Source organism: Peromyscus eremicus, chromosome 5 (genome assembly GCF_949786415.1).
Source record: "Peromyscus eremicus chromosome 5, PerEre_H2_v1, whole genome shotgun sequence".
Lineage (NCBI taxonomy): Eukaryota > Metazoa > Chordata > Mammalia > Rodentia > Cricetidae > Peromyscus > Peromyscus eremicus.
In genome coordinates, this window is record NC_081420.1 from 118,420,954 (window position 1) to 118,441,852 (window position 20,899).

General features: G+C 43.6%; 1 protein-coding gene across 1 annotated transcript in view; it reads left to right on the forward strand.

Annotated features, from left to right (window-relative positions):
- Positions 1-20,899, forward strand: part of Ttc29 (tetratricopeptide repeat domain 29) — a 203,908-nt gene that overhangs the window by 43,831 nt on the left and 139,178 nt on the right. Inside the window, exon 6 of the mRNA XM_059264282.1 lies at positions 460-645. Coding sequence (XP_059120265.1) covers positions 460-645 — 186 coding nt within the window. The remainder of the gene's footprint in view (positions 1-459; positions 646-20,899) is intronic.

The window sequence follows — 20,899 nt, forward strand, 5'->3', positions numbered from 1 at the left end:
CAGACAGATCTCTGCCTCCCGAGTGCTAGGATTAAAGATGTGTGCCACCTCCAGGCTTAGTGGTGCATGCCTTTAGACCCATCACTGGGATATGGAATAGTCTCTCTCCTCCTCTCCCCTCTCCTCCCCTTTTATATCCCCATTTATATATATGAGACCACTGACACCACTATCCTCTTCCAAGAGAAACACATTCCTAACAGATACTGTCCAGTTCTGTTATATAAATAAGTCCTATTTCAACCAAGTATGTCTCAATTTCTAGGGTTTCAGCATTTTTGGAAAGATGCCTGCTGCTTGTCTCATATACACATCCCCTTGATTAATGTGATTATTTTAATAATTGAAATAAATGATGTTTTGCATTAGATTTAATTCAAATACGGCAGTAATTTGCAGTATCATGTGTGTCCTAAGCTGCATTTCTGATGCACAGTATGTTTTTTCCTCTTTGTAAAGAATACTATGAAGAAGTGTATAACAATTTGTACGCTCTGGCCTGTTACTTCGATAATTCTGAGGACAAGTGGGTGAGAAATCACTTCTATGGACGGTGTTTTAATATTGCTCAGCGGGTCAAAGCTGACGGTGGGAAGAAAGAAGCAGAAGCGCATGCGCACATGGGTCTTCTTTTCGAGGAAGAAGGTGAGTGGGCACTCTCTGGAGGTGTTGGTGTGGGGGCGGGATCCTGAGACCAAAACCGTGGAGGAAGTCAAGAAAAGGACCTGAAGGTGAGGAGGCAATATTGCAGTTAAAACGCAAAATCGAGTGGCTAACGAGTCAGTGTCGTTGTCCTTTGAAGGCCATTCCTTGCACAATCCTTTGCTGTCTCTGCAGGAGCAGTCAGCCTAGAACGGCCAGCGTGTCTTCCTGAGTCATTCCCACATCTTTTCTGCGTCCTCTACGACCTTCCTCAGGTCACCTGCTGCATCTTTTTATGTCTGTGGTGGTTCTCTTCTGTTTTCCTAGCAGCCCTCTTTGTCTGTTTTGTAATAAAGTTTCCACTCACAGAACTGTTGGAAAAACAAAAGGTTCCTTTGTGAATTTCCTAGTGCTCCTCCTCCTCCTTGGATCAAAGTATAAAAACTGTATAAATCAGATTCTACCTTGAGATTTTACAATAATTGCTGAAGGAATTGCTTCTTTAAAAGAACCGTGTATTTAGTGTAATAATAAGACAACCCAAAATCAAAACCAAATAACAAAATGGTAAGGATGCTGTTAAATGATGACTGATCAAGAGTTTCACATAGAAAGTTAAGAAACATATGAAAAGGAATATGCAGATAATATGCAAACAGTATGTAGGGGATGATTAAAATAGTTTATGAACCTGCTATTTTAACTCTACGGTTCTTTGAGGAGGTAGTCAAATTGATTATATATATATATAATATTATATATAATCTATATATATTTATAATATAAAAATAAATATATATAATTTTGTGGCCAGGATGATATAGGACTTTGAAACAAAATGAAATTAAAAATTAGTTTCTGTGCTCTGGGAAGCTGTGGCGAAGCTGGGTTGTACCCCAGAGAATGGCAGACACTACAAAGTGATGAGGGACCATGTAATATGAGCAGCACAGGGGATGCTGGGAAATGTCAGCCGTGGTGAGAGGTCCTGCAGACTGACTAGAGCGGTACATGGTGAAGTTGAGGGGTGTTGGTAAGACTTGGAGATTGCTGGGATTGAGACAGGTAAAAATAACGGTGCAGTGCTCTGGATAGGAAACAGCTGCAGGACAGGAGGAACACCCTGCTTTGAGAGGACATCACAGTGGGGAGGGCAGACAGAAACGGCAGCATTTGTGGTTTGAAGTTGAGCCTCTCTACGTTCCGACAAGGAAAGGCATGCCTTTCAAGTGTACCTGAGATGCCAACTCTACGAGGAAGGGAAAAGGAAGGAGGTGTGGCTAAAAAGCTGCCACCATGATATAACTCAGAATAAACAGCTAAGAGATACCTAAGAGGATTAATTGTCCCATTCCATTACAAGTACAGTTTATAATATCCCAAAATAGAGGGACAGTTAAGTAAGCAACTCTGTGCCACAAACTATCGGTCATGAGCTTACAACTGAGCAAAATTCATTCAGTATTCAGTGTTCCAGTGCATTATCAAATACTTGGTTTAGAGCCTAGTGCCCAGGGCAACACAGTGAACAAGGCCGAGTCCTGGTCCACAGGAAGCCCAACTGTTTCTGAATGTATAGTCCAGTATGTTGAGTAAATTCCAGCCCTTCACCTTGCCAAATGGACACTCTGCGCCCATTCCCCCCCTCCTGAGTTTTAGAATCTCTGAACAAGTTTTGATGACCATATTTATGCATCACTGACCTTACTGTTTCATTTGGTCATTCATTCATTCATGCCACAACTCTTGGGAGTGTCCCTTAACCCTACATGAAGCAGCACAGTGGTTGGTCATCTCACTGATGACAGACATAGGGGCTGGACCAATATGAGTGTGGGAAGTGTGATTCCAGTGGACTCCTTCAAAGTAACATGTGCAGGTCTTTGGATTGCTCACACTTAGATGTCCCACCCTTACATCATAGTAAAATACACTAGTATCTGTAGTAAAGTTCATGTTTGTATTTGAAATATTTCAAAGACTTTGCCTTCAAAGCTATGTTAAAGTTAGAGTCTGTTGTTAGTTTACTTTTACCTTTTGTCAGATGTAAAATTATGTCATCTGTGTTCTTAAACAGTGCTTGAGTTCTAGAACCACATTTTTATTGTGGCATGAACAGCCAAGCCAGTGTTGGTAGGGAGTCTAGAGCCTGGGTGCTTGGCGACAAGAACTGTCTGTGCAGATCCTGCAGCCTGGGGGAGAATTTCCACAAGAAAAGTAAACTCATAGACTGTCAATACATGCAGCTAGAATGGAGGGGGCTCACCTGGCTGTAGGGTTCCTGCTGAGGCCAAGGTCCTGTCCCTTCCACTCATCTGGCCTGATTGGTCCAGACAGGCAAATGGAGGCCCCACAGCAACATCTAGGCAACAGCTGTGCTCCGGGGCAGGTGGCAGCCTCCTGATTCCATGGGTGCCCCCATGCAGGTTTAAAGAGGATTTTAGCCAGCAGATGGCAACGGGCAGGTTGTCAGGGCCCAACCAAGCAAGCTATGGTTCAGGGCAGGGCTCCAGCTCCCTCAGGGAACTGTAGAGCAAATGAGGAACAAATGCAGATGCCATTGTCAGAGACTGGGCACATGGTTGCAATCAGGGGTAATGTGCAGCCCACAGGCACAAATGTGACTAGTTCTCATCCAGAGCCTCTTGGCTAAGTCAAACACAACAGAGACTCAAGTCCGCGCCTCTGCTCAGGATGGCTGAAGTATACGCTGTGCCCCGGCTCCCACTGGCTGAAGGGCAGGCAGGCTTTCCTCCGTGTAAATATCTGCAGATTTACGGCAGAGTAGTAGTCATGGAGGAATCAGGTGCTGACTAATTCTTATAGTAAGTCACTGGCTGCATCTTCTTTTAGAATCATGATCTTATCAGTAAGGATCTTATTGTGTAGCCAGGATGAAGGGGCAAGGAGTATTCATGCTCTGTCCGGTGGGCGTTGCAGAGAGTACTCAGATCCTGGAGCAGTAGGAGATGTGCTCATTAATTCTGGAGCAGTTCTTGGAGGGCCAGAAGAACCACCAGTCAGACCTAGGAGAACAAATGACCAGAGGGAAGTGCCATCTCCTCCCTTTGGATGAACTGAGACCAAGACACACAGCAAGATGGTGTGACATATCTCTATGCTCCCCCCCCCGACCTGACAGCACCAGCCTTTCCTCTGTCATCCTAAGATGATGGCCATCACAGCAGCGTCATTAGTGGGGGGAGAGAGGGGGAGAGTTGCAAAGCCACAGCATTGGTGGAGGAAACAGCAGCTCTTCCCTCTTCCCACTTTCAGTGACTTAGGAACTGATCCAAGCCTTGCTTTATGCCCACTAGACATAAGCAAGAAAACTAGCTTGTTTCCATGGAGCCTTATGGAGGTCAGTCTCTTTTTTGCAGGACTAGATTGGAAGGGTTAGCACTGGACAAGTTAACCTTCACTTCAGTCCACCTTACCTTTCCAAGTCCTGCTCCTTCTCACCCAGTTCCAGTGTGTAGCTTCCAAGGACCATTTCCTAGCATTCAGCAATCCATTCCACTTCACCCCAGACTTTGAGTCCAGCTACTGATTGCCGTAGGAGATGAGAAAGGCAATACAATGTTCTCTGAGTGATAATGTTGGGTGCTGAGCACGTACACAGAGACAGGCAGGGGAACTCTTGGAAGAAGAGCTTAAAAGGGCATATTTTCCAGTCCAGAGAACTCACCACCAATATGAGCAGAGAGACTGTGTTAATGTTAGATAGACTTTACAACATAGACCCTAAATTCTTCCAGGGACGGGGAAACTTTGGAAGAAAGAGAGAGCCTTCACGGTTGGGTCACCTCAGTTCAAGCCCTAGAATTGATTGTTAACTGTCTGCTATGAGATATCTTTCTGTACTCTGTGAATATGTGTTACCTAGATTGGTTGATAAATAAAGTTGCATTGACCTATGGCAGGGCAGGATGGAGCCAGGAGGGAAAACCCAAGAGAGATAGTGAAAGGAGAAAGGAGAGGAGAGAAGGGTCACCAGGTCCCTTCTTCCTATTTATTTATTTATTTTTATCCTGGCATGATCGGACTCTGGATGACTTGGGAATTGAACCCCGTTCCTCTGGAACATCAGACAGTGCTCTTAACTCTTAACTGCTGAGCCGTCTCTCTCCTCTTGGCCTGCGGCTCAGGCTTCTCACTAGCTAGCTCTTATAACTTAACCCACTTCTGTTTATCTATCAGTTGCCACATGGCCGTGGCTTACTGATATTTTCACATCTTACTTCTTCTGGCGGTGCTGGCATCTCTGTATAAGTCTCTGAATGGTTATTTTATAAGCAGCTGTGGGGCCGAAGGGCCAGGCAGACCTGAGAAAACTTCCAGCTACAACTGTCAGTCTGCTGGATAGATACAAGGTAATGTCTCAGTACAGATTACTTGGAAGCCACATGTCTCCAGGACCATCACAAAAACACACTAGGATGACCACCAGTTCATTCCTGTCTCATCTAGAACTGGAAGGCCATCCCGCCAGTAGTGGTAGAGGAGGGTACGCTGCTAAGGGACTGTCCCTCTGCTATTTTGATTTCATTGAGAAGCAATAGAATTTCCACTCTCTCTTATCCTTGTATGCTGATGGTGAGAGATCAGTCATCTTCCCCTACCTCCTCTATCATTTTTTTAATGTGTGAGTGTATTTTGGGGGGATGCACATGTGTGTGGGTGCATATACTCATGCATATGGAGGCCAGAGGTCAACCCTGGGTGTTATTTCTCAGGTTCCTTCCACTTGGGTTTGGAGACAGTGTCTCTCGTTGACCTGGAATGTGCTCAATAAGCTATACTCAAAAAGCAGCAAACCAGAACCCACCTGTCTCTGGATCCAGAATGATGAGGTTGCAAGCATGTACCACTGTACTCAGCTTTTTGTTTCTTTCGTGTGTATGTGTGTGTGGTCTGTGTGCATGTTCATGTGTGTGTGGGCTGGTGTGTGTGCACACACGCATTTTTTGTCTGAGGTTGATGTCAAGCATTCACCTTGATTTTTCTTGAACCCAGAACTCACTAATTCAGCTAGCCTAGTTAGCCATCTTATCCCAAGGACCGTCTGTCTCTGCCTCCCAAGCAGCAGGGTTATAGGAGGGCACCCGTGGCTACCTGACATTTACATGAATGCTGGGAATCCTAACTTTGATCTTCCAATTTGGGTGGCAATCAGTTTACCCACAGAACTATCTCCCAGAACCCATGAGCAACTTTCTGCGTGGGTCCTGGGGATCAAAGTCAAGTCCTCATGTCTGTATGGCGAGCCCTTTACTGAGTGAGCCATCTCTCAAACTCCTATTCCTTAATGATCATGAGGAATGTGTCCCCAACTGTGACTTTTTTATCATGAATTTTATAAGGGGCGGTATGGTTCAACTTCCTGTCAGAAAAGTAGCTCATACACTAGGTAACTCCCTTCAGCCAGTCAGTCTCTTGTCTGACTCTGTGTGTGTGTGTGTATGTGTGTGTGTGTGTCTGTCTGTCTGTCTGTCTGTCTCTCCCCCTCCCTCCTCTGCCTCTCCCCATCTTCCTCTCTCCCTCCTTCCTTCTCCTTCTTTTTCTCCCTCCTTCCCCTTCTCTCACACACAAAGAATTCTAGGCAATGAGCGCCTTAACCTCCTGCTGATTCCGGCTAAGAGTCATAGACTCTTGAAGGCAAGTCATTCTCTAAGTGGACACCTGTCACCCCAGTTTGGGCTCTTGAGCTGATGCTAGTTTGCACTTACTTGCAGAAGCGTGTTGCGTGTGCCTGGGTAGGTGATCAGTTTGCTGGGACAACTGCCCCGCTAGTAAGAGACCAAGGCAAACTATTCTGGCAGCACCTCGCTAGTGCCGTGGCCCTCGGAGAGGACTGACGCAGGCAGGAAGAACAGTGCATTCGCAGACCCTCTGTTTTATAGGCTACTGTATGATTCAGGAAGCATCGTTACCCTCCTGGTATGATCAGAACCCAACATAGTAGCAAGTGGACATGGCAGAGCCTTGATGCAAGCCAGCTGAGAATTCAGGATTTGTGCATTTCCCCTCCCCTGCATGACTGGAAGGGGCAGGAGGATTGGGGAAGTGGCTGGGGCAGAGACCTACACTTGCAGTCTTAGGGGAAGGCGCCTAGATAGCAAGCTATGAAGGCTTGCAGAGTTTGGAAAACACCAACCTCTCCTTACCATCAGAGAATGACAGGGTCAAAATCAAGATCTGCTGCCTCTAACACCCACCTGAAGGGTATCCGTGGAGCTTCCAAAAGACCGTGACTTTTCTGAAAAGCTAGCCTGCAGGGATCTTTGCATCCTAGATCCGGGGGTTCTACCTAAGAACTGCTTTCCTTAAAGAGAGGAATTGGCCCAATGTAAATATGTAACTGTGACGTCTACAACACACTTGAATAAAGGCCTCATACTGCAGAGGAAGACGAAGAGATGAAGGCAGTGTAAGATGGTGATGAATACAGACTCTCTAGGGAAAGAATAAACCATGATTGGAATGAAAGTAATAATCAGAATTATCTCCAGAAAGTTTTGTTGACCGTACAAGTATCTTAAATGAAAATTAAACTAGCTTCTCTGCTTCAGTCAAAGTTAATAAAGAGAGATCCATATATTTTGAAACGTCGTTGGAAGCCTTTTGAATACTACATGAAGAGAGCTATCTACCTACACGCAAAGAGAAAACACTGACTGTGTTGAGTCAGGAAGTAAACAAGGCTCTGTTTTCTCATTTCATCAACGAATACCAGAAGACAAAAGAGTAGACCCTGCAGAGTTTAGTGGGAGAAAAGAGATGGGGACACTGTGAGCCTGAGACCTGAGACGTGCAAGGAGGAACACCAGGCTACTTCCTGGTTCTCACACAAAGCCGCTGGAAAACATGTTTAAAGATCCCTGCTTTAAAAGCACCACGCGTGTGTAGTTTCCAAGTGTACTGTGGTCTAGAACCAAACAGGTCAAAATGAGAAATTCAAGACAAGGGAAAGCCTCATACAGAAGAACTAGCCATAAAAATTCAAACTAAGTGTCTACAAAGTTGAATTTACCAAAAAGAAGTTAAATGGTTTTAGTAGATGATACATAAAATTAAGTATAATAAAATAAAATAATTTTAATTTCCTCTTTATGATTTCCATATTTACCAAACATTTAGAAGTATTGTTGATTACTCCTCTAGCTTATTTTTAACACTTAAAAGACATACTTACTATTGTCCTTACCAGAGTGCAAAATGATTTTTAAATCTTTTAAACAAGCATCTATGAAAAAGAGAATATAAATAAAGTATAAATGGGAAATGTAAACATTAGCTTGCTTTTTCTAATTTATTCTAACCCTATATTTAGTCTAGCAAGTAAAACAGAAATCCTTTGAATGTTACTAAAATCAACTGAACCATTTTAATACAGTTTTATTCATTCTTTGAGAATCTTATACATGTCCAATGTGTTTTGATCATACCCACCACTCTAACTCACCCAGATTACCCACAACGTGTCTCCTTCCCAATGCCACGGCCTTCTCTTCCTTTTTAAATAACCCACTGAATTCATTTAGTGTTGCCTGTATAATCATGGGTGTAGGACAATAGACCAGTGCCCACACCTCCAAGGAAAATTACTCTCACTCCCCCAGCAGCCATATAGCTCAACTGCCCATAGTTCCTCAGGTACCAGTGAGGCTTCATGAGCACCTCCCTCAAATAGAATCACATGTATTTCAAAGGTCTGTTGCCAGCAACGATGTGAAGATCAGCTTCCCGGGGCTGAGTTGCTCAATGGGCGAAGTACATGCATGGAGCCCTGAGTTCAGCTCCCAGCACCCATGCCGAAGCTGGGCATGGCGGCATGAGTCCGTAAGCCCCGCACTTGGGGAGGTAGAGACAGGTGGATCCTGGAGTGCATGGCCGGTCAGCGCAGCTGAATTGATGGGCTTCACGTTCAGGGAAAGATTCTCTCAAAAACTAAGATGGAGAGTGATTGAAGGGTCAAGCAAGTCACCCAGTGTCAATCTCTGATCTCCACATGCACACATGTGCACACACAAGCATGTGCCTATAACACACGTGCATACACACACCAACCCACACACACCAAAAATTCAGTTTATCCTAAATATCACAGACAAAGAAACACAAGTCATTAGATGTGGTCCTGACACACATCCTTAGATTATGTCAGATCTACATTATTTTAAAATGAAATTGCATGAGAAACATTTTTTAAACGAACTATAAAGAACAGGTAGGATACATGGCTACATATTTTTTGGCTTCTGTGAGAAAAACCTTTCAAACAAAAAAACGAATAAGGCAAAAGGATGAGGGAAGCCTTTGTTAGCTGTGCCAAGTATAGGATGGGTTCAAAAGAACAGAAATCTCAGGGACTGCACTTGTGAGACTGCTGACATCAGGGCTGGGATGTGTCACCTTCTCTTTCATCTTGGGGTTAATCTTGTTTTTGTTATTTTTAAAAATAGATTTACTTCATTTTGTGTGTATGTATGTTTGCCTTCATGTGCGTATATGTACCACATGCATGCCTGGTGCCCGTGGAATCCAGAAAAGCACATCAGATCCCATGGAACTAGAGTTAAAGATGGTTGTGAGCCACCTTGTGGGTGCTGGTTCCTACACAAGGCCAGCAAGTGCTCCTAACTGATGAGTCATCTCCCCAGCCCCCCAGGGATTAATCCTAACCTCCAGTCCTGGCAGAAGGCTCATCAAAGCCACTCTCTGTGCTTAGGCAGGAAGTTCAGAGACCACACCTCCTACAGACTGAATCCAGAGAGGACAAGGGTTCAGTATTCCACCAACCAGATCTATCTCTGTCTAGAAGCAGACAGAGGGAAAAGGTCTCTTTGCCCTGGAGGTTAGAGGAGGGAGCAGAGATCTCTATTAGAAACAAAACTGAGAAATTTGAAGTGCAATTTTTAAAACTGGTTTTTAAAGACCCAATTCGAATGCATTAAACAAAAGTAGAAACTATTTTAAACCATCATATTCATGAATTAATTAATATTCTTAGGTAATGGACATTCAAATAGTGAGAAGAGCCACTAAATAGGAACCAAACCAAGAGAATAAATAATTGAAAGAAAATAATTCAGTTTAACCAGATAATAAGAAGCCAATGCTAATAATTTTGTTACTTTTTAAAATGTATATGTGTGTATGTCTTTGTGTGAGTTCATTTGCACCATGAGCATACGTGCCCTGGAGGCAAGTGGTGCTGAACGCCCTGGAGCTGTAGTCACAAGCACATGTGTGTTGATGTGGATGCTGGAACCACAACTGGATCCTTTGCAAGAGGAGCATGCACTCTTAACCAGTGAGCCATCATCCAGCCCCAACATGGCATATTTTCAAAAGCAAATCACTCAAAAACGTTGGTGGCATGTTATAAAAAAAATCTCCACGACGGGTAAGGTGACCACGCAACCTAAGTCAGAAGCTCATTTTTTAGTAAAAGGGGGACCTGTAAGTCCCTGGCCCTCATTTTGAGTAACTGTTGCCTTGCTTGCTGACCTTGACCTTGATATCCTCCCTATGCTAATTCCCTGCCGGGTTCCACCCTCCTGAATGCTTAAGGGAAGTTCCTTGTCTGTGTATCCTGCATAATGGGCACTAACAGCTTAGATGCAAGATTGTAAAACATCTGTAGCAAACTTCTGCCCTCCGGGGTTCTCCCATTGTGCTGTAAGCCTGTATTTAAGACCTCTTCCCTCCTTCAATAAACAGCATTCAACATAAATAAATAAATAAACAAACAAACAAACAAACAAACTTATCATACATTTAAAAAAAAAAAGAAAAAAATCAACAAAGCTGAGACCATCCCACAGTATTCTGACTTTCATGCAGTAGTGATCACTCACCCCATAAAGTAGTTTCCAAATAATAAAAGCATTTTTCTCCTTAAAAAAAAAATCATTTGTGGACCTGGAGAGATGACTGAGTGTTTAAGGATGTGTTCTATGATCTCTTCTGGCCTCCGTTGACACCTGCATACACATGGCATATGTCCACAAAAACACATACACACAAATAAAAACTTAAAAATCATAAAAGGTCAAAACTAAGAGAAGCATAAATAAGTTAACACAAAGCTCCATCCCCACTTCTCATAAAAATGCTTTTTCACCACAATAAATTAATAAGATGGCACATGTATCCATAGAAATCAGAAAACGAGTTAGGAGTAGATATCGTGAGCTCCGCCCTCCCCTTTAGAGACAAGGAAGTCAGGCTGCAGTGATGAAATGACGTCCTCACTTTCCGGAGTTAGTTAGAAGTGGAGTGTAGGAGAGACTCTCAGAGTGCTCGACTCAGCCTCTCAAAGCAGCTGCTGCACTTCTGAGTGTGATGCCACGTAAGCACAGAACCAAGGCACTCAATGCCTGTCAACTATCACCAACTTAAACCTCCATGTGTGAAACTGCAGGTTTCCATTGGTATTTTTAAACATCTATTCTGTGTGTGTGAATATACATATGACATAGCACATGTGTGGTATTCAGGGGGCAACTCAGAAGAGCTGATTCTTCCCTTCCTACACATGGGCCCTTGGGATTGAACTCAAGTTCAAGTGGGTGGCTTGGTGGCAAGCGCTTCTACCTGCTCAGCCGTCTCACCTGCCCCTCCAATTGTTACTTTTATTTCAAATGTTTATTTGCTATTTAAGGCCTCTCAAAATCAGTCTTCCTTTGCTATGTGATGATCATTCAATTTATACATGGAATTCATGTTTCTGGCACCTCAGTCTCACACTTTCCTACTCTATGATCCTGGGTCTGGACCTCTAGTGGTCTTCAGTCTCCATCGTTATCTCTTAAAACCTATCCTTTTTGATAGTGTCTCTGAGAGTTCTCAGCTGGCCAGTTTTGTTCTAACTGAAAAACAACAGAGAGAGAGAGAGAGAGAGAGAGAGAGAGAGAGAGAGAGAGAGAGAGAGAGCAGTCAGTCACCCTGCAAAGTGAGTTCCTCATCATTCTGCTTCCGTACCCTTCTCTAGAGGCCTCCTCAGTTGAGATCTCGTACATCTGAAGGGTTTTAAATCCTCTCAACAGCGCTTACATCTCTATTAATTTTTAATAAAATGAAAGAGAAAATAAAATGCCACACTAAAAACTGATATATCCTTTGCATGTCTTTTAGTTATTAAGGCTGTTTTTCTAATAAACTGGCAAATGTTATCCCATGACAAATAAGGAATTACAATGAAATTTCTATCAATTTTGATGTGACATCTTTGGTTATATTAAATGATTATATTTTTACCTTTTTAAGAACTGAATACCATGATAATCAACTTCACTTCAAATGCTAAAGAATAAAAATAAAACTACATTTATAACAGAATATATAATAAAATAAAAAGCCAAAATGCTAGGAAGGGATTATTTATATGAGACACTAAAGAGTTTTTGAAAGTCATTTTGTGTTGTTTTAGATACTATTCAATTGATCACTCCCCACATGATTGTACTATATGGCATGTCTAAAATGAGTATCACATTCTTCAAATGCACTGAGTAGATCCTTGACGTATTCTTTTTCCCAAAAGTAATAGCTTTTGTTACTTAAAGAAATCTTTGTCACTGTACTACATTGGTTTTCTGGGGCTTCCATAGCAAAATACTGCTAACTAGGTGGACTAAACAGCAGAAATGTGTGGACTCACAGTTTTGAAGCTTCGAATCCAAAATCAAGATGACCTCAGAGTTTGGGTCCTTCTGAGATCTGTGGAGAAAGGCCTGTTTCAGGCCCTCCCAGCCTGTGGTGGCTCAGGGCATTCATTGGTTGGTATACTGCACCTCCTCTTCACATCATCTCCCCTCTATATGTGACTGCCATGTTGAATTCAGGCTGCCACAATGTCCCTTCAGAACTGGACAAAGCCCCTCCCTTCCACTGTAGTTATATTCACAGGTACTGAGGATTAAGCACTTAGCCCCACAGAGGAGTCCTTGGAAAGCATGTGTTGGAAGCGTGGTTCCCAGTCTGTGGTCTATTGGGACCGGGAGCGGGGGGGACCTTTAGGGGTGGGCCTAGCAGAGGAAGTTAAGTGTTTGGCAATCTGGTTCTCCCTCTGAATCCTAGCTTTCCCTGCCATCAGATGAGTAGTCCTGCTTCAGCGTGCCCTCTCGCCCAGATGTTCTATCACATCACAGAACCCAAAGCAAAGGACCAACCGAAACCAGAGTGAAAATCACCTTCCCTTTTCTAAGTTGACTCCTCTGGTTTGTCACAGTGACCACACTCTAACACAGACCCATAACAAGTACGACTTTGAGAGTCTTACAGAGTGAGGAGAATATCATCAATGCACACTTTAGTTGTTCTGTAGCAGCAGAGATGCAGAAGCAGAGCAGTTTTGACATTTGTGCAAAGGATCTTTGAAAGATTCATTGTTGTTGTTGGTGGTAGTGGTGGTGCTGGTGGTGGTGGTGGTGGTCGTGGTGGTGTGTGTGTGTGTGTGTGTGTGTGTGTGTGTGTGTGTGCAGATACCCATGGAGGGAGAGTGGACATTGAATCCCCTGGAGCTGGAGTCAGAGGTGGCTGTCCGGCTGATGTGGGTGTTGAGACTTGAGTCCTGGAAAAACAGCAAGCACTCTTATTTGTAGAGCCGTCTCTCCAGCCCTCTTCATGTCTTCTTAATTGTCACAAATAACTATTGGAATATTATTATGAGAGTAATAGGATTAGTGAAGTGTCTGGTGCTCAGCTCATCACATTAACATCAATGAGGTAATTCCTGTGCTCCCTGGTGAACCTGTCATTTAAAGCATGGCAGTGAGGGATGCACGGTCCTGGAGGAAATCGGTATCGGGCTTGCAAACTCCAGCTCTAGTGAATGCATTTGGAATTTGAGAACATCTTCAGAGAAACAGAGTAGACGTCAGGGGCAGCTGCAGGAGAACGTGTCTGCGGGGACCCTGCTCTCCAGCGTGGGCGGCTGTACTTGCCCGTGGTGTCTCCCATGACATCTCCTGATGTTCCATCTCTGTTCTCAAATCTTCTGCCTTGTCAAGTGCTCCAAGTACCCTCTGTAGGGCTACACGGACAGTGTTCATCTACATGGAGGCATGTAGAAAGTTATAGAAAATGACTTCATGAGCCACTTTGGGAGCTTATGTCTTCCATGAAGAAGCAAAAATCTGCTCAGCTTTGTATTCAAGATGATCTTATCTCTTCTTGGAAACATCACATACATGTGGAACAGGAAGCACATAGAGCCATTGTCTCTGCCTGAGAACCTTACTGGCTTTCCTGGAGGTCCCTCATGTCCCACTTTGTTAGGCCATTGCTTGCAAACAAGCCAACAAGTGGAAGGAAGAGCTGTCCTTGGGCTGAGGTGGGAAAAGCAAGAGTTGTTTATGGCAGCTGCTTTTTGTGAGCTGGGATTCCAAAAGCTGCTGTCCAAGAAGAGGCATGATGTGAATTGCAGGGATCAGGAGACCTGTTTCCTAGAGAAGTGCAATGAGATGGATGTAGTAAGTTCTAAGTGCCCAATTACTTAAAACTGAGCTGGAAATAAGTGTGAAATGAATGACTCTTAGTGCCATATCGAATCTTCACATCAATTTAGTCCTTAGGCCAACTTGACACAAAGGAAGAAGTGAGCAATTTGGTCACCGCCGTGTGGTGTGTAAGTAGTTGGTCACCAACTTGAATCCAGAGTTCTTTATTCCCTTTCCTTTCTTTATGCCAAACTGCTTCTTCCAAGTGGTTTAAGAATAGAATTTGGGCCCCTGAGGTGCCTGCCCAGGAGAGCCTGCTTCCCATGGCAGCCTGACCAACTCAGCTGTCATCAGGCATGTCCATCCCCAACACCTACTCCATCTACCAGCTGCTAGACCACAAGGAGGAGTCGGTGCTGTAGAACCAGATCTGGGAGCGAGTCATTGTCACTGAAGATGAAAACCTGAAACATGGCTGTGATCAAAGAAGTCTCCATGATGGTCCAGGATGTGTGGTGCGTTAGAGACCAGAGGCCTTGAGCCAGACCAATGACTCAAGGCAATGAGTACTTGCATGTAGAGCTGTGTGGGCAAATATATATATATATATACTGAGTGACACACTGCCGTTTCCAATGCCACTGTGACTAAAGAATTTGCGATGGAGGGATGGGAAAGATGGAGGAACAGAGCAGTGCTTATTCTGTGGAGAGAGACTGAACCATGTTGATGTCCATAGGCCATGCTGGGCCCATGTTACTATGGAAGGCCATGCTGATGCTGTGGTCTGTGCCACCAACACATGAGGCCATGTTGATGCCCATGGACCATGATGCTGCTGGAGGCCATGCCGATATGTTGCCACCTGAGGCCATGTTGATATCTATGGCCCACATTGCCAAAAGGGGCCATATCTTGGTCCATGGTTCTGTTGCAGTCATGGCCCATGTTACCACCAAAAGCTTTGTGGATGTTTATAGTCTGTGCTACTACCTGAAACCATGTTGATGTCCATGGGCTGGGCTGCCACCAGGGACAGTATTGGTGTCTGTGGCCCATACTGCCATCAGTGATCATGTTGAGGTGTGTGGCACGTGTTGACGCCAGATGCCAGGTGAAGGTTCATGGTCTATGCTGTGGCCAGATACCATGTGGATGTCCATGAACGTTTTTCCTGCTGACTATAAAGGACACGGAAGCTGCTTCTGCTCTGGTATGGATGACAGCAGACTCTCAGTTGAGACAGAGAGACACAGAAGGCTTCTGTGACATTCCCACCCCCACCCCCAAAAAATAACAACCTAGACAGAAAGCCATTAAAGAGAACTGTAGATGTAACAGTCTTATTAAATAAGAAACACAGAGCCAAATGCAGAGTTAAAGGCCCAAGAGGTCAGAGCAATAGCTGAGAGCTGATACTATAAACCTTTTCTTACCCTTTGCTGCTGCTGTTGTCCTTCCCCTCAGAGAGAGACCTACTTCCTGTGTATCTGTCTTTTTGTTGACTTTCTGTTCTGCCTTCTCATTGGTTGTAAACCCAACCACATGACCTCCTCATCACTGCCTGTCTATACAGACCTCCAGGTCTTCTATGGTTGGTACTGAGATTAAAGGCGGGTGTCTCCATGTTGGCTGTATCCTTGAACACACAGAGATCTGCCTGTCATGTGATCAGGATTAAAGGTGTGTGCCACCATCACCTGGCTTCTGCTATGGCTTGCTATTAGCTCTGACCCCCAGGCAACTTTATTTATTAACATACAAATAAAATCACATTTCAATACAAATAAAATATCACCATAGAGAACTCTTAAAAACTGTGATAAGGATAAGGAAGTATACCTTATACAATAGAAGGATACTGGTGGGGTCAGAGGGGGAAGAACTCACTTTTCTTTAAGGGGCTGGCCACTGGGAGTTTGACCATGCTCCAATGACTACATGAACAATACAAATTGGACTTGTATTTTTTTAATCTTTTCATCATGGAGAGGCCAGAAAGGTGGGGGGCAGACCCTGGAGGACTGGGAAGTAAGGGTGATTGGGATACTTTATGTGATATTCCCAAATAATCAATAAAAATACTAGGCTAATAAAAAAGAGAGAAAAAGAATAGAATTTGGACAAGCAGAATAAGTCAGATGTATCTTCAATACACAGAATGACAGAGCAAGGACATTGGTATGTAAATATGCCATATTTTTCCTCACTTACAAGGTAAGTGATACTATTCCATTGTAAAGATGCATAAACTAAATGAGAGCTTGAGGTTTTTCTTTTCAAAAATGCATTTGCAGTTTTATCTTATTGCAGTTAATACCAAATGTAAGGTCTAGTTTCTTAACAGATAAGTTCATGAAACAGCATTGTAAGCTATAGGCACAATGCCCCTAGAGTGTCCAGGACTGTTGGTCTCCCATAGGTACAATGTCCTAGAGAGTCCAGGACTGTTGGTCTGCCATAGGCACAATGCCCCTAGAGTGTCCAGGACTGTTGGTCTCCCATAGGTACAATGTCCCTATAGAGTCCAGGACTGTTGGTCTGCCATAGGTACAATGTCCTATAGAGTCCAGGACTGTTGGTCTCCCATAGGTACAATGTCCTATAGAGTCCAGGACTGTTGGTCTTCCATAGGTACAATGTCCCTATAGAGTCCAGGACTATTGGTCTCTCATAGGTACAATGTCCTATAGAGTCCAGGACTGTTGGTCTACCATAGGTACAATGTCCCATAGAGTGTCCAGGACTGTTGGTCTCCCATAGGTACAATGTCCTAAAGAGTCCAGGACTGTTGGTCTCCCATAGGTACAATGTCCTAAAGAGTCCAGGACTGCTGGTCTCCCATGACTGAAACTTAGTCTCTGTTAGTTGGTGATCCCCTGGGTCCTCTGCTTCCCCAGCCCCGTTCTGCTTTTTCTTCCAGAAGTTTGTTTGGTTTGATTCCTTATGTACACAGATTTGCAGCTTCTATTCTTCTGTGACTGGCATACTTCCCATGGTATGATGTCCTCAAGGTCCATCCATGCCACATATTCAGGGTTGTCTTTAATTTTAAGCTTGAACAACATTAGCTGACAAGTAAAGCTGTTAGAGCCAGGAGGGGAACCTGTGTCTTCAGACACCAGGCTGTGTTCCTTCCCTGCCCTCCACCACTTCCCAGTGCAGATTTTCAACAGTCACCTTGCAATGCTCCCTTTGGCTGTATTTTGTCCTTGGTCTATGCTTATAAAAATTATAGTAAGAAAAGGTGTCTGAAAGAGGACAGGCTCAAATAAAATTAAAAATGTAAATGTTTCGGGGGTTGTTGTTGTTGTTCATTTTTGTTTTCTCAACATGGGTTTCTCTGAGTAGCCCTGGAACTCACTCTGTAGACCAGGCTAGCCTTGAACTCACAGAGATCCACTGGCCTCTACCTCCTGAGTGCTGGGATTAAAGGTGTGCGCCACCACCACCCAGCAAGAATATATAAGTTTTATCTCATGTTTCAAGTCCTCTTTCATTTGTCCACTGGTCAAACAATTTGACTTCTTGCTTCCATGCTCAGCCCTTATCCAGCCCAGGAATCCAGTGTAATAAAGACACCATGCTGCAGTAGGCACTAGTGCTAAACCCTCTCATTCCTCAGTCCATGCTACCCTCTGGACTATCCAGATGGCACATTATAAAAGTAGTGTGTGTTTTGTTAAGGCTCAAGAGATAGCTCTGTGTCAAGAACACTTATTGATCTTGCAGAGGACCTGGGTTCGGTTCCCAGCACCCACATGGTGGTTCATAATCATCTTTATTTAACTCCAGTTCCAAGATGTTGATGCCCTCTTGTGGCCTCTGCAGGCAGTGTACTCATGGGGCACAGATACAAGCTTACAGGCAAACACTTGCATACATAAAAATAAGATAAATAAATGTAAATTTTTAAAAAGTGGTTCTTTACAGAAGCTAGCTCTCTGAAAATTAGTACAAATAGAGCCCTTCCAGAGATGGTGAGCAAAGAGGAAGAAGAAAAGGACTGGGCAAGTAAGTCAGTAGGAGCGAGAGGGCTTGGATGGCTTCCTATAGAAGACAAGGTTTCCTGTCCTGCTTGGAAACACAAGTGGGAATTAGGCTGCTTACTCACGGCATAACTCAGAACAGGGAGAACTGGTCTGGGGGTGGAAAGATTTACAAGACATTGAATGTGGGCATGTGACTGAATAAATTCAAAGGGAAGATAATATTTGCACACTACATGGGAGGAGCAAATTAGTCTGCAGCTGTCAGGCAGAGTGGGGAAAATCCATGGAAACTTTATATCTGTATATAAATACAAACTTTATATCTGTATATGTATATTGCACATACACGTGAGGAAGAAGGAGCAGATGTATTCCACGTGAAAAGTATATCATCCAAGAAAATTTTCTGATGGTTTAACTTCATAGGAAAGGCTAGTAACTGAAGAAGAAACAGAGCAAGTTTAAAGCAGAATCAGTGACTAACTCACTTGAATAATTGTAAAGTTCCATTGAATAACTTCTTAAAATTTAAAAAAGAAAAAGAAAAAGCAATTGCTATTCATTGAGGTACTACTTGTGTGTATTGGTGGTAGCACTGTGAATTGCTGAAATGGTTTTGAAATGTAGTATAATAATATGCAGGATTTCAGAATACTTTTATGAAAACACACAGCATGGAAAGGAATCCTTAAAAAATAGTGAGAATCAGAAGAAAACTACATTCACTCCTTACAACTGTGTAAAAAATATGAATGGGTATAGAAAAGATCCATGAGCAAAATAATTCGATTTTGGGTGATGGATAGTGTCATTGCTAGCAATATTTTAAGATTTTCAGTTCTGTTGATATGTTTTTACATGCATGTGTTTTTCTAGAAGCCGCTTTTCAGTTTTATTGAGTTCTATTTTCAAAGTTCCTTTATATCTTGGGCCACAGATCGGACAATTGTTACCATCTAGGTTTGCCCGGAACACATGGAGTCCCTGGGACTCAAGACTTTTGGGGATAGAATCAGGCAAGTCACTAGTAAACTTGCATGAACCGGTCACCCTAAGTAGAGTGTGGTATATTTCTAAGTCCTAGCATTTTCTTCCTGTGCTAATGATAATGAGAACAACTGTATCTTCATTATTTGCTGTTAACAGACTGTTGACAAGCATTATAGGAGTATTTGGGCTTTGAAAGACTTTATTCTCCTTCTAAATTGCCATCAATTTTAAAACTTGTTACAGTGAAACCTCCCTTACATAAGGCTCTTAGAGTGGCAAAGGCCTTTGGATCAAAGCATCTGTCTGTTCTTTTTTATTCTCACATACAATACATCCTGACAGCAGCCTCTCCTCCCTCCACTCCTCTCAACCCCTACTCCACCTCCCCTCTTCTCCAGATCCACTCCTCCGCTGTTTCCCTTCAGAAAAGAGCAGGGCTCCCAGGATATCCACCAAACATGGCACAACAAGATGTAATAAGACAAGGCACAAACCCTCATATCAAGGCTGGATGAAGCAACCCAGTAGGAGGGAAAGGGTCCCAAGAGTAGGCAAAAGAGTCAAAGACACCCTCACTCCCACTGTTAGGAGTCCCACAAAAACCCCAAACTGAACAACCACAATGTATATGTAGAGGGCCTAGTGCAGACACGTATAGGCTCCATGGCTGTAGTCTCTGTGAGCCTCTATGAGCCCTGCTTAGTTGATTCTGTGGGCTGTGTTCTCTTGGTGTCCTCCACCCCCCTGGCTCCTACAATCCTTCCTCCCTGTCTTCTGTGGAGTTGCCCAAGATCTGCCTAATATTTGGCTGTGAGTGTCTGCATCTGCTTCTATCAGTTGCTGGAGGAAGCTTCTCTGATGATGATTGGGCTAGGCACCCATCTATGAGTAAAGCAAAATATCATTAGGAATCATTTTCACTGACCTTCCCCCCACCTCCCTTCAGTCATATTTGGTTCTACCCTAGGTCTCTGGGCCATCCAGCTTCCAGTTCCTGGCTATCCAGGCAGTGTCAGGCATGTGATGTGAGCCTCAAGTTAGACCAGTTATTGTTTGGCCACTCCCACAAGCTCTGAGCCACCATTGCCCCAGCACATCTTGCAAGCAGGACAGATTGTACATTGAAGGTTTTGTGGCTGCATTGGTGTCACAGTCCCACCACTGGAAGACTGGCCTGGTTACAGAAGATGGCCTGTTCAGGTTCTGTATCCTCCATTATTAGGAGTCCTCACTAGGGTTACCCTCATAGGTTCCAGGAAGTTTCTACTGCGCTGTATTTCCACACTGACCCCAAATGTCCCCCAATTACAGTTTTTTCTCACATATTCTCTTCCTCCATACCTCCCTCTCCAACCTGATTCCTCCTGTTCCCATTCCCACATGTCCCAGTCCACACACAAAATCTATTCTATTTTCCCTTCCCTGGTATATCCATGCTGCCAGCTCCCTCTCCACCCTCCTTGTTATTTTGTCTCTCTAGGTCTGTGGATTGCAGCATGATCATCCTTTACTTTACAGCTAATATCCACTTATAAGTAAGTACGTATCATGCTTATCTTTCTGGATCTGGATTGCCTCACTCAGAATGACATTTTTTCTCTAGTTTCATCCATTTGCTTGCAAATAGATGATGTCATTGATTTTAACAGCTGAGTAATACTCCACTGGGTAAATATATCACATTTTCTTTATCCATTCTTCAGTTGAGGGACATCTAGGTTGTTTGGAGTTTCTGGCTATTATGAATAAAGCTGCTGTGAACATAATTGAGCAAGTGTCCTTGTAGTATAGTGGAACCTCCTTTGGCTATATGCCCAAGAGTGGTAT